This window comes from Nicotiana attenuata, chromosome 11 (genome assembly GCF_001879085.1).
Source record: "Nicotiana attenuata strain UT chromosome 11, NIATTr2, whole genome shotgun sequence".
NCBI lineage: Eukaryota > Viridiplantae > Streptophyta > Magnoliopsida > Solanales > Solanaceae > Nicotiana > Nicotiana attenuata.
This window is the reverse complement of record NC_031999.1, coordinates 13,801,373-13,814,607: the sequence shown is the minus strand read 5'-3', so window position 1 is coordinate 13,814,607 and position 13,235 is coordinate 13,801,373. Positions and strand designations below refer to the sequence as shown.

The 13,235-nt window shown below is 38.1% G+C and overlaps 1 protein-coding gene across 1 annotated transcript; it reads right to left on the bottom strand.

The window, feature by feature from the left end:
• Positions 231-6,440, bottom strand: LOC109234144 (ubiquitin-NEDD8-like protein RUB2). Its single transcript, XM_019400008.1, has 3 exons — positions 6,064-6,440; positions 4,571-4,830; positions 231-520 (listed from the first exon to the last, which is right to left on the bottom strand). Exons 1-3 carry the CDS (start codon positions 6,154-6,156, stop codon positions 409-411), a joined length of 465 nt encoding a protein of 154 aa, XP_019255553.1. The 5' UTR covers positions 6,157-6,440; the 3' UTR covers positions 231-408.

Genomic DNA, 13,235 nt, shown 5'->3' with positions numbered 1-13,235 from the left:
TAAATTTGGATTCAAAGGCCTTCTGCACATAAGTGATCAATATCTTTGAGCAGTTTCACAAAGATATTTCAGAAGCCAGCCCTCTACAGTCAAACCAAAACGGACAAGGGGATTTTCATTCTAAAGGATTGGTATGGTGAATTAGGGCGACATGGCTCACTAAGTATCCACTTATTACCTATTGGGGGCCCAAACATCTCAATAATTGATGCAACCAGTGCCATGGGATCTAAAAATAAGAAAGCAAGCACCATTCCACGTTTGTAAGGGGAAACTAATCTCAGCTAGTCAGCTTTAACCAAGTTTTCATGTTTTACATGAGAAAAGGTAAAAAGGAAACAAAAAGAGAACTGTCATGATAAATTCATGGATAAAGGTTGCACATTTTTACCCAAATTTGGAGCAATCTTAAAGACTACCACCCCTCAATGCAAGAACGAGATGAAGAACAGAACCTCCTTCAATATTGTAATCCTTAGCGGTCTTGTCATCAGCTAGCTGCTTTCCGGCATAAATAAGCCTGCAATAAACCACAGATATGACTGGTATAACAATTGCCTCAAATAGATAAATGGGGAAACCAGCATATCTAGTACTATAAGTTAATTAAGAAGTTGGTAAGAACACAATGACCGTAGAACCAGTGCAGCTAGCAGTACAGGTAAATTAAGAAGCTGGCATGAATATTTACATCGAATAACATCAGATCAAACTCCCATAGTTGCTGGCTTTTTGCACTTATAACTAAGAAACTAAGATAGAGCTAAATCTGGTGAAAATTTCAAATACAGACACGCGGATTTCTATAAACCATGAATATGGTGCTTCCCAGTCCATAAAGTACTAGTTAATGATCATTAAAGCACCATAAGTTGTAAAAAAATTGCCGAAGATGAGATTCATGATAGTTCTCATCCTCTATGTTATATCAAACCTGAAAACAGATGGAGGGCGAGAAAGAAAGGTAGCAAAGGCCTTTCATAACGGCACTCACTGTCATTACCAACAAAAGAATCATAAAACAAAACAAAGAAAAGGAGCACAAAGCAGTCGACATTTTCCATATTATAAAAAATATAACATTTCTGGCGAAATATTGGGGAGAGGTGATCAGGCAGGACATGGCATGACTGCAGATTTTCGAGGACATGACCCTTGATAGGAAGGTGTGGAGGTCGAGCATTAGGGTGGTAGGCTAAGAGGTAGTCGAGCTTTTTTCTACTTCCTACAGGGGGTGAAGCTAGTTTGATAGGGTTGTTCATAGACGGCTAGTGGTTAATGTTGTGTCCACACTATCCTTCTGTTTTCATAACTCCGGGCCTTAATTACTGGTTATTGTTATTGCATGTTATCTATTTTATGGTTTTTATGATGCTGTTACTATTTCTATGGTTTCCATTGACGTTACTGATATATTGTCTCTTCTCGTTTTCTTTCCGTCTTCCTGAGCTGAGGGTCTATCGAAAACAACCTCTGCACCATTGGGATAGGGGTAAGCATTGCGTGCACACTACCCTCCCAAGACCCCACTTGTGGGATTTTACTAGGTTGTTGTTGTTATAAAAAATATAACACTTCACTTGCAAGACCTTTAAAGATGCAAAATTCCCATGCATTCTTTCATTTCCAAGGAACAAATACGAGACTGTAATCAACTAACTCGGATGCCCATCATTGTGTTTGGTGAATGACAGTGGTCAACGATGAAAATAGAAGTGGCAAATAGGCAGTTTGGGCTGATTTGGGCTTGTCATGATGGGCTGACTCATTAAATGGGTCATTGCCAACCATACCCAAAGTTCACTTGGGTTAAGATGTGTTGGGTCAAGATGGGCTAAACAATGGGTTGTAACCCAACCCGCCCAAATTGATCCAAATCATTGCAATATTCTTAACTTTTAAACAATCAGATATAAAAATTATCTTACATTTTGGAATACATGTCAATTCATGCCAAATGATTTCTTTCCTCGATTTGGATTAAGAATTTTATTTGATAGTTCTTCATCTTATAATAATAACAAAGATCAGAATAATAAAAAAGTAGCAAAATTAGAACTTTCCACCAACCCCAACCCACCTCCCACTACCCCAACCCCCAGCCTATCCTCGAACCCCCACTCGTACCCTAAACAAAAATATTATTTAGAGTACTTTATTTTAATGTTGTATATAGAGTATTTTCTTTTTCATTTCAACAAAAAGAATATTTTCTTTTTATGATGTAGAAAAATTATTTTCTTTGAAGTACAAAAAGTATTTTCTTTTTAAAAAAAATGAGTACTTTCTCTTTATGTTGTAGAAAGAATATTTTCTTTTGTTTCAACAAAAAGAGTACTTTCTTTTCATGATGTAGAAAAAGTATTTTCTTTTTCACAAAATGAGTACTTTCTTTTCCTGTTATAGAAAAAGTATTTTCTTTTAATGTTGTAGATGGAGTATTTTTTTTATTTTTATTTCAAAGACAATGAATATTTTCTTTTTATGATGTAGAAAAAATATTTTCTTTCATTTCAATAAAATAAGTACTTTCTTCTCACGATGTAGAAAAAGTATTTTCTTTTTCACAAAATGAGTACTTTTTTCCATGTTGTAGAAAAAATATTTTTTTTGTTTCAACAAAAAGAGTACTTTCTTTTCATGATTTAAAAAAAATATTTTCTTTTTTACAAAATGAGTAATTTCTTTTCATACTGTAGAAATAGTATTTTCTTTTGTTTCAGCAAAAAGAGTATTTTTTTCATGATGTATAAAAAGTATTTTCTTTTTCACAGAATTACTCATTTTGTTGAAATAAAAGAAAATACTTTTTCTACGTCATGAAAAGGAAATACTCATTTTATTGATATGAAAGAAAATACTTTTTCTACAACATGAAAAGAAAGCACTCTAAATAATATTTTCATGTATTTAGGATGGGGTTAGGGTAGAGGTGGGGTTGGGTGGGTGAGAGTGGGGGGTGAGGTGGGGATAGGAGTGGGGTAGGAGTTGGGTGAGAGTGGGGGTGAGGTGGGGATGGGGGTAGGATAGGGGTGGTGGGTGGGGTGATGGGGGTTGGTTGAGATGGGGAAGGTTGAAAAAAAGTTGTGAAAAAAAATTTCCCTTCTCTTGATACGGAAAATATTTTTCACTAATTGGAGAAAAACAAATTCATAAAAAAAATATTTTTCAAGTATTTAAACCAACCAAACATGAAAAAATTAGAAAATATTTTCCAGAACATGGGTCAAGGTAGAACTTTAAGATTGAACATTTTCATGGGTCAAGGTTAGGCATCATCATGGGTCCATTTGGGCAAATGATTTTTGATGGGTTAACTTGGGCTAGCCCAAAACAGCCCATCTTCAAAACTGTACTAGCCCAAACCCATTAAATCTTGGGCGGGTCAAATAAGTTTGGGTTAGTTTTGCCACCCCTAGATGAAAATTAGCCTGTTAGGAAATGGCTAAAGATATTGCTGAATTTTTCAGACAACGCTCTTAAAAGGCCAGTTCAGGTCTGTAAGGCCAGTTCTGAATATTACATGTACTGGTCCTCAACAGCAAAGAAGCAAATCCCAACTGCCAATATCAGAAATTTGGTTAAACATATTTGTTCAATTTACCAGCTTTGAAGCCATACTTGAGTTTTTAAGTTAAAACACTACATAGACTTACTAGAATTTAACTTATAAGTAACAACATACTCTCCGTTCCAATTTATGTGATACTCTTTCCATTTCCATCGGTCACAACAAGAATGACATATTTAGTAACAAATTTGTTAGTAACAAATTTAACTTTAAAATGCCCATTTTATCTTCAATGAGATGATTCATAGCCACACAACTATATATGACTTATTCTAGACTACAAGTTTCAAAAGTCTTTCTTTTTTAAACTTCGTGCCCAGTAAAACACCATCACATATATTGGGATGGAGGGAGTAGCATAAAAAACTTAATTGAGAGGTTCACATTCAATTTCACAACCAAACATCCATATCCAAAAGTATCCAAGTAAAATCATACAGATATCTACATGTTAATATCCTATGTTTAGTGACTATTGTTATCTTGCATTCACTGTCATTTGAGAGAAGTATGGGGGTTATAATTCTAGGAAACAGGTACATAACTACAAGTAGAAAATATAGCATTGCAAAAATTATCGTTAAAGGGATGCTAGAAGTACCAGAGAGAACACTACAACCAAACATCCATATCCAAAAGTATCCAAGTAAAATCATACAGATATCTACATGTTAATATCCTATGTTTAGTGACTATTGTTATCTTGCATTCACTGTCAATTGAGAGAAGCATGGGGGTTATAATTCTAGGAAACAGGTACATAACTACAAGTAGAAAATATAGCATTGCAAAAATTATCGTTAAAGGGATGCTAGAAGTACCAGAGAGAACACTACACCCTCAGAAAGAACTTTACCAACAAGCTTCTAGGCCAGGCACACAGTATTATAGAAACAGCAAATACTTTTTCTTTTCGGCCACAAGGTTAAGAGGAGCAAATGTACAATAAAGACCACAAATACACAGTGAAAAACCAAGTAAAACAGAAGAGAAGCAAACCTTTGCTGCACAGGCGGTATTCCTTCTTTCTCCTCAACCCGTTCCTTAATTCGATCAATGCTGTCTGTGGGTTCAATATCAATCTCAATTTCCTTTCCAGTGAGAGTCTTCACCTTAATCATAGTTCCTCCCCTGAGCCTCAAAACCAGGTGAAGTGTTGATTCTTTCTGGATATTGTAATCAGCCAGAGTTCGACCATCTTCCAACTGTTTTCCAGCAAAAATCAACCTCTGCTGATCAGGAGGTATCCCTTCTTTGTCCTGGCAAGCAACAAATCCAGCTACTCATCAGCCAATGCCTAATAGTATAATATTCACTACTACAAGCAAGCATTAAACCCAGAAATTAAAGAACACTGCCATTTTTTTTGGGTGGGTGGGTGGGGTGGGGGGTGGGGGGTGGGGAGCAGGAGAAGGGAAAGCCTAAGGCAATACTTTATTTTCTTTTTTTGGGGTTGAAAGACTAAGTCAATTGTTCACCATCACTATATGTATCAAACTAGCACGTTTTGGGAAAGTATAAGAGAGGAAGCAGTGCACAGTAACCAAACTTCAGGATTATGAATTTAAGCGAAACAGGGATGCAACACAAGTCATAAAACAAAATGAGGTGTGTCAACCACCAACCCAATCATGATCCATTTCTTTTAAAGGAGAATCCCTAGTTAGAGAGCTAGTTTGAGATAAACTGAGTAATAGATATAAAGATTCATATAGCTGACCCCAACTACTTTGGAACAGTAGTGTTGTTTATATTTTAAAATTTTGAACTAATACAAATCCCCTGAACACCAACAGGATGTCCCTTTCGAATTTTCTAGTCTTTAAATTGTTCCTTTAGTGTTAAATAGAACAAATAGAAGAATGAATGGGGTTCTTCCATTATACCAAATATATCAGAAAGGACACTCCAATTCCCTCGGAAGGAAGACACTTTCCAACTGGATTGGACATCTAGTATTGTGTTCCTTTCTCCATGTAAGTAGAATTATTTCGGGTACATTCTTAATCCTTATTAGAGTTGAATGAATGACTAAACTACTTCTGAAGAACAGAAGAAGAAAAGTTATTAATGCCTTTTTCTAATAGCTAAGAAATCCCCGACGCTGATGGTGCACGGTTCGAAACTTAATGCAAATAGATGCATTCGTATTTTAACGCTTAAGCTAATCAAGACATAAAATTGGGAGTGCAGATAATAGCGCCCATTTATCTTCTGATTTTCATGACCCTTCTTCCTTTTCAAGATTGTAAGGTGTGCACCTATTAGCCGAACAGCTAACCTAGGGAAGAACTTAAAAGGCCATAACCCTAAATAGCAAAAACTAGAGCAATATGTGGGAATTCGTATAACATGTGACAACTAGAGCGAGATATTTACAAATAGCAACCAAAGAGATATCAAATAAAACAAAAGGAAAAGGCCGAAAACTAAAATCCATAGCTGAAAAGAATTGAAGCAAAATCCAAAACGGATTGAAAAGAAAAAGGAACCTGAATTTTGGCCTTGACATTGTCGATGGTGTCGCTGCTCTCGACTTCGAGGGTGATGGTCTTTCCCGTTAGGGTTTTCACGAAGATCTGCATGACGGATTATTGCTGCTTCACACACACACACACACACAGAGTGCCGAACAAAGCTAGAGTTAGTTTTACGCTAAAAAACTTGTGGCGCACTTTGCCGAATCCAACCTGTTTTGGGAATTTTGGGACTATTTTCGTGATTGGCCGCAAATAATGGACTATTTTCTTTTCTTTTACCTTTTGGCCAAACGAGATTTATTCCAAAAGACTTACTACTACTATTAGCAACTTTAGAGGCAAAGCCTCAAAGTTTATGGTTTACTCCTTACACTACCCTCATCTCCTGATCCTATGTTTGAGGTATAATAAAGGAACGAGAAGCAGAGGAAACGGTCCATAGAGTAAAAAATGGAAGAAAAAATTAAGCGAAGACTTCTTATTTCTTTCTTTAAAATATTTTAAAGAAAATAAGAGAAAAATTTAGTGTCTTTAAATAAGATGAAAAATTTCAAACTCTCTATTAAGATAATGTGCTCCAATGCTAAATTAGATAAAATATTCGTAATGTGCATTTTAAATATTAGTATCTATAAATGTGCATTGCACGTTAATAATGGCTCATAGTGGTTTAAATATTTGCTTATATGAAGGAACAATAAAATTTAATTAATGAGAGAAATTTTATATATAATGCTACAACGATCATCTAAATGCCGAAAAATATTGTTACATTAGCATAATACGTGAATTCAAAATGAAAGGATATCATCAGAACTTACATAAATGATCAATTTTAGTAATGTTAAGTAGATAATTATGTATTGTAGTTTAAAGGTATCTAATACGATGGTATCTTACCGAATGCATTATAGACGGTGTTTTTTTTATATATGTTTCGTTCTAATGCTTTGGTTACTTTGTCATAACCAGAACCCTTGTTGTCGATATTGATATCTCTTTTGAAAGTGCAACATATAGTTATTCGTGTAAGAAAACATATTGTGGTAAATATAGTTTAATATTTAGGATGTTTGTCCTTGTGCTTTGTTTATTATAACTGCGAAACATAAACATACTAAAAATTATTTTCACACAAATTTAAAAGGATCTTCTTTAGTTTCAGAAGACAAAAGTTGAATTCGGGGATAAACACATACTTACAAGCACATTGATCATTATCATAAGTACTGCATGTATGACGTTATTGTCAAAACTTCTATATACCATATGTGTACTATTACATAAGCCATTCAGCGGATCCAAGTTTTCAGTAGCATGACGGACATATGTTTCTTCAAAATAAACTTATATGCAATGGAAGATCAATTTTAACTTAGTCTATTATATATATGGTGACACTAACATACGTAAAAAATAATAAGTTTGACAACAAACATGTACAGTAGAAGACCATTTGATATTACACTATTTATGTATTCTTCTTAGTAGTTATTGTTGGTATCATCTTCTGCTGAGTAAAACTTAAAAAAAATTTGTTTTACCATAAAACTTAGCAATCAACCTTTTATTTAGTTGATCAACATATTCATTTCTGCTAGCTAAGATAACTCTTTAATTTTTATCATATAATATGTACAAATTGCATTTTAATCTAATGATGAAAATATTTTCCTTATTAAATGCACTATTATTACCATTGAGGTTGATAACCAAGTGTTCTAAATGAATCAAATCATCTTTTATTGGATGCTCTTCTTCATTTCCGACACGAAGCAAGAAGTCACTGAATGCTGGATCTATTCTTACTTTTATATTTCTTGTTATTTTAGTATTTTTCATTTGAGGTCATAAGTATAATTTTGGCAAGCTAACTTTTACATTTTTTGCTTTGGTCAATTATGGAACTACATATCGTACTTGACAGAAAATACCTCCCAAATTATTACTTTTCGACCAAACGGTTTAACGATATCCAATATATCTCTAAAACTCTGGGTGATTGTTTCGATCATTTGACGCTTAGCCAAAAGCGCTTCATCCATATTATCACTTTTGCTTTCCTTATAAACTTAGCACTATTGCTCTGATTTGATATATTTGTGATGGTTATTTCAGTTATTTGAAGTGGTATATCAAATCTAAAGCGAGTTGTACGACCTTATAATAAAACCGTTGCTGGTACACCATTTGTTCTTATTGTTAACAATATTATGTCTCTTGATCTGACATTTGCAAGTAATGCATGACATAGGAATATTGTTTCGATTCCGCCAGAGGCATCTACAAAGGATAATCATGCTATATCAAAGTCGATTTTTTATAATATTGTAATGACCTGGCCGGTCGTTTTGAGAGTAATAGCCCTGATCCCCTATTTTCTGCTTCCCCCGTATCTTTTTCATCTTATGTGACTTGCCGGCAGATTTTGTTTTTGATTTTGGAGTATTTTGGGACACTTAGTCCCTAAAACGGAAGCTTAAGTCTTAGGATTTTGATCGTAGTCGGAACTGTGTGAAGACAACTCCGGAATGGAGTTCCGTCGGTTTTGTTAGCTCCGTTGGGTGATTTTTGACTTAGGGGCGTGTCCGGATTGTATTTTGGAGGTCTGTGGCTGATTTAAGCTTGAAATGGCGAAAGTTGAATTTTTGGAGATTTTGATCGGTAGTGGACTTTTTAATATCGGGGTCGGATTGGATTTTCGGAAGTTCGAGTAGGTACATGGTGTCATTTATGACTTGTGTGCAGAACTTGAGGTCAATCGGATGTGGTTTGATAGGTTTCGGCATCAGTTGTGGAAATTTAAAGTTTCAAGTTCATTAAGTTTGGATTGGAGTGTGATTCGTGTTTTTGTTGTTGTTTGACGTGTTTTGAGTGCTCGACAAAGTTCGTATGGTATTTTTGTGATGACTGATAACTGTGATTTTAACACGTTTTATGCCCATACTTGCCTATGCCTTATGTATGAATTGTCATAGAATAGACCCAGAATGCTTACAAGGTGCGCTTGATTGCAGGTTTGAGCGACAAGATGACGAAAGTCAAAAATCGGCTCGAAACGGAGTGAAACCTGCTCAAGTATCAAAAATCATTGAAGTAGGGACAGGAGGACCTAGCGCGGACCGCACTGATTTGCTACGCGGCCGCGCTAGGAGATTCAGAGAGCACCCATTTCAGGAGTCTCCAAGCGCGGTCAACGCACTTTTCTACGCGGTCAGCGCTGGTGTCTACGCGGTCGCGCTTCATTGTTGAGCGGTCCGCGCCCATTAGCCTGCGGGGCCGCGCTACCTCTTTGTGCGGTCCGCGTCCCCAGCTTCAGAAGTGAATGATCGAAGGCCAAGACCCCTACGCGGCCGCACCAGCCCCGCAGGGGTATTTTTGTCCGTTTTTTCTGGCATAGTATAAATAGAATATTTTATTATTTCTAGGTTATGTTTTAGACATCAGATAGCAGCAGAACTCGTGAGACTCAAGTTTTAGCCTATTTTGGGCACTTTAATCTTGTTTTAACGTGGATTCGTGTAGATTAACTTCCTAGTTAATTATATGTTGATTTTATCTACTTCTTCTTCAATTTCTGTTGTTATTATGGCTAGCTAAACCATTAGCTAGGGTTGTGGCTCAACCCTAGTGTGGGTAATCAATAGGTGTGATTGTTTAATGCTTGAATGATGTTGGGTGCTTGATATTTGGGTTAATTTTATGTTTTAAATAGGAATTGGTGGTTGCAAACACTAAGTCTAGCTTAGTGGGTCTTGACTCTTCTTGAGAAAGAGTGTCTATGACTCCAAAATTAACCCAACAAGGAATTGGGATGGACCCATGAGAATGGTAGTCCCAATTAACGGGTAAAACCTCGAGAGAGTAATTATCCAACTTGAACCCTAAGTTGCTTGGTTTGTTAGCCTACCCAATTGGTCTCAAGAGAGTCAATTGGGCATAATCACTCTTTCTACCGAGAGGTGTGAGAGTGAGTGCAATCGTGCAATGGTTATAGCATAAGCCCCATAACCATCATTCTTGTATTAGGAATCTCTACCCGTTAGTTGACCACCTAGGTAAATGCCACGACCCTAGTGCCTTTCTCTATCTTGCATACAACCTAGAATTAATCTCTTAGCATAATTTTTATAATTAGTAGTTGTTAAATTGTAGTTGGTAATCATAAAAACCCAAAAATGATAGAAGATCAATTAGAAGCAAACACGCATTTCTAGGCTAAACAAATATCCAACTCCCTTTCTAGCTCCCTGTGAAAATTGACCCCGATACCACTATTGGGTAAAAGTATTAGCGCCCACTCTTCCTAAGGTTGAGTCCGTTGCGCGATTGATCACTTTTTGGCGCCGTTGCCGGGGAGCTTACAGTGTTGACTATTTGTGTAGCTAGTTTTGTGTTTTGCTTCTCTTTCCTTCTTTTTACTAATTTTATTTGTGTTGATCCATCAGGTACACATGGCTCTAAACGGAAATGACCCTCTTGGCAATGCCTTGGCGGAGGAGGAGGTTGAAGATGTTGAGCAAGATGAGCTTCCGGTACCTCAAGTACCACGGAGAGGTCGAAATGCCAATGCTAATGTACATGACAACAATCCTATTCCAAACCCTCCTCCGCCACCACCAAGAGCGGTCCCAAGAGTTCTTCCTAATCAAGGGTACGCAAGTGCCATCGTTCCTCCCCGAATCCGGACGGGGAACTTTCAAATCACAAATGTCATGTTGACCTTGCTCGAGCAAAGGGGATATTTTACGGGCGCCTCCGACCAACATGCATACAAGCACTTGAAGGGGTTCGTAGATACTTGCTGGGGCAGCAAACAAACAAACGTGTCAGAGGATGCGTTGAGATTGAGGCTTTTCCCGTTTTCTCTTCGGGGCAAAGCGTTGGACTGGTTAGAAAGGTTACCAAATCATTCTATCACCACATGGGATGAATTGGCGGACAAATTTATTGCAAAGTTCTTTTCTCCAAGTCATATGGCGGCTCTTCGGGATGAGATTCTAGCCTTTAAGCAAATGCCAACGGAGCCCTTGCATGAGATCTGGGAGCGATATAGAACAATGGTGAAGGAATGCCCTAACAACGACATGACTGAGGCGATGATCCAACAGACTTTCTATAGGGGCATCAACACCACAAATCAATGCATTGTGAACCAATTGGCCGGTGGGAACTTTATGAAACTTTCTTACCAAGAGGCATGTGATGTACTTGATGAAATGGCGGACACCTCTTCGGCATGGCAAAGCCGAGCGAATGTACCCCAAGGTGACCCCACGGTCATCCATTTGCACAAGGAGTTGAGTGATCATGGCCAAGCTATTGCCGAACCTACAACAACAATATCAGTTGGCGAAGGCGCAATTGCAACAAGTACAAAACCCGCGCCAAGTCAATGCAATGGAGAATGTTTCTATGCTAAAAAGGAGGCAAAGAGGGCAACAACCTCAAGGTAATGGTGAGAAGTTTGATAACAACAATGATGGTGGTGGTTATTCGAACGAGTGTTTTGATGATCAAAGTGAGGAATGCCAATATGTCAATAACTACCAAGGAAATAGAGGAAATCAAGGGAATCAACAATGGCGCCCCCAAGGCAATTGGGGCAATCAACAAGGAGGCGGCAATTGGAATAACAATAATCAACAACAAGGTGGTAACAATTGGAACAATAACAATCAGAACAACAATTGGGGTAATCAAGGTAATAACCAAGGCAATTGGAACGGGAACAACAACAATAGCAATCAAGGAGGGTGGAATAATGGTGGTAGGGGGCAAGGCTTTCAAAGGCCCCCCATGTTCCAACAACCAAACAATCCACCCCCCTTTCAGTCACAAGGGCCCAGTTCTTCTGGAAGTGATATGGGACGGATAGAAATGATGTTCGAGCAGATGATGAAAAAGAACCAAGATTCTGACGCACAATTGGCTTCGCATAACACGTGTATCCGGAACCTAGAGGTGCAAATAGGACAAATCTCTCAAGCTTTAAATACCCGACCAAAAGGTGCACTACCAAGTGATACTGAAGGGGGGTAACAATCATGTGATGGCGGTTACAACTAGGAGTGGAAGAGGCGGTGATGTGCATGCCTCGGTTGAGAATCAAGTTGTGAATGATGAAATTGAGTTGCATGATGATGATGCACCTTTGAATGTTGACAATGTGGTTGAACCAATAGTGACAAATGATGTGCGGATTGATATTGATGATGAGGCCGGGGTAGAGACTCAAGATACCGTGAACCCGTCTAGGGAACACATTATTGATATACCCGAGCCGGCGGTGCCCAAGGCCAAGGCACCCTTGCCTAGACCACCTCCACCATATCCTCAGCGGTTAGCAAAGCAAAAGAACGACAATCAGTTCAAGAAATTCATAGACATGATGAAGAGCCTCACAATCAATGTTCCTTTAGTGGAGGCACTTGAACAAATGCCTGGGTACGCAAAATTTATGAAGGATTTAGTCACCAAGAAGCGTTCTATGGAGTGTGAAACAATAAAGATGACGCACCAAGTTAGTGCGATTGTGCATTCTATGGCCCCGAAACTAGAGGACCCTGGAGCTTTCACTATTCCTTGCACTATCGGAAGTGCGGACTTTGCTAAGGCCCTATGTGACTTGGGGGCTAGCATTAATCTGATGCCGTACTCAGTCTTCAAGACTTTGGGAATTGGGCAACCTAGGCCAACCTCCATGAGACTTCAAATGGCGGACCGGTCGATGAAGAGGCCTTTAGGTATAATCGACGATGTGCTTGTCCGGGTGGACAAATTCATATTGCCGGCCGACTTTGTCATATTGGATTGCAAAGTGGATTTCGAAGTGCCTATCATTCTTGGAAGACCTTTCCTAGCTACGGGGAAGGCATTGGTTGATGTGGAAGCAGGGGAGTTAACATTCCGTGTGGGAGATGAGAAGGTGGTATTTCATGTGTGCAAGTCAATGAGGCAACCCAATAGTACGGAGGTGTGTTCATTTGTGGACATTGTCACGGCGGTGATAGTGGATGACACAAGTGCCTTGATCAATGTTGAAGATCCTCTTGAAGCTGTGCTTCTTAACATGGATGCCAATGATGATGCCGGTAGAGTGGAGTGCGTGAATGCATTGCATGGAATGGGTTCATATTCATATGAGCCTAGGAAACTATCTTTGGATCTTGAAAATCGCAAAA